The sequence below is a fragment of the Buceros rhinoceros genome, unplaced genomic scaffold (assembly GCF_000710305.1).
Source record: "Buceros rhinoceros silvestris isolate BGI_N320 unplaced genomic scaffold, ASM71030v1 scaffold22770, whole genome shotgun sequence".
NCBI lineage: Eukaryota > Metazoa > Chordata > Aves > Bucerotiformes > Bucerotidae > Buceros > Buceros rhinoceros.
Genome location: NW_010391615.1, coordinates 5415 through 6469, shown reverse-complemented (window position 1 = coordinate 6469; position 1055 = coordinate 5415). Strand labels below are relative to the sequence as shown.

The window sequence follows — 1055 nt, the reverse complement described above, 5'->3', positions numbered from 1 at the left end:
CAGCTGAGAGCAAAGATGGTTCCCACCTCCGCGCTGCACAGAGAGAAAGTGCTGTTAGATCAGCCGCTGACACGCTCCTGGAAGAGCCCCCAGGCTTCCCCAGGGGGCTGCAGACCACAGGGGTGGAGATGACACCATTAAACCCCCTCAAGACAGGCAGCGTAGGTTGGGCTCTGCCTGGAAGCAGAGTGCCATGTGGCTCCGACTGTCACCAGTAGCTGTGGGTCAGCTCTGAGGAAGCCACTGCGGTGCTGGGGACATGCTGGAGCAAATGGCCCCATGAACAGTAACATGGGACTGGGAGGGGAGAGCCAGGAGGCTCCGGGAAATCCTCTGCGTACCTCTGCATGAAGTCGTGCACGTCAGGGTTCACCTGGTCTATGATGGGCATCAGGTAATTTAAAATGTGCTTGGTATTGTCCATCGTTGGGTCCATAAAATCCCTGAGGGAAGATTTAGAAGCAGGAGCCACGTCAGCGAGCTCTCCCTCCTGGGAAGCAGCCAGAAGGTACATAAAGGTACTTTCCCACCTCTCTGGGACACGCAGTGCTGATCCCCACGGAGAACCGGCCCCAGAGGATCATGCTGTAAAGCCTTTCGGAGGGAGAACCCCTCCAGCTGAAGGCTTGCTCCCAGGGCAGCACACAAACAGCCGTCACTCGAGGCGGTACCGACCAGACAACCCTGCCCACGGCTGCGGGAGGCCAGGGGAGGCTGTGCTGAGCCAGCGCCCCGAGCTCGAGCCGGAGCCAGAGAGGCCCTGGGCAGAGGACTATGAATAATGCATGTGCGTTGGCTTCTTCAGCTTGGAGAGCTGCTACAAATTAAGTGACAGCCTTCAATTATCCCTCCCCAGAGCACGTCTCCCCTCTTGCAGCACCCCTCTGGGTACGGACAGGACAGACAGACAGCCCTAACCCACGGCTCTGCCTTCCCCTCCGGGCCAGTCCCATCTGCAGAGGCGTCCCCACAGCCTGAGGACACGCGGGTGGCTCCTCTCCTCCTGCTGAGGCCACCAAGTACCTGAGATGATGCGTCGAGAGCTTTTCCACCAG

General features: G+C 59.3%; 1 protein-coding gene across 1 annotated transcript in view; it reads right to left on the bottom strand.

The window, feature by feature from the left end:
• Nucleotides 1-1055, bottom strand: part of TBC1D20 (TBC1 domain family, member 20) — a gene marked incomplete at both ends in the record, with an annotated part of 5787 nt that overhangs the window by 1253 nt on the left and 3479 nt on the right. The window contains 3 exons of the mRNA XM_010142531.1: nt 1-33; nt 342-443; nt 1024-1055. The exon at nt 1024-1055 is cut by the window's right edge and continues 28 nt beyond it. Coding sequence (XP_010140833.1) covers nt 1-33; nt 342-443; nt 1024-1055 — 167 coding nt within the window. The remainder of the gene's footprint in view (nt 34-341; nt 444-1023) is intronic.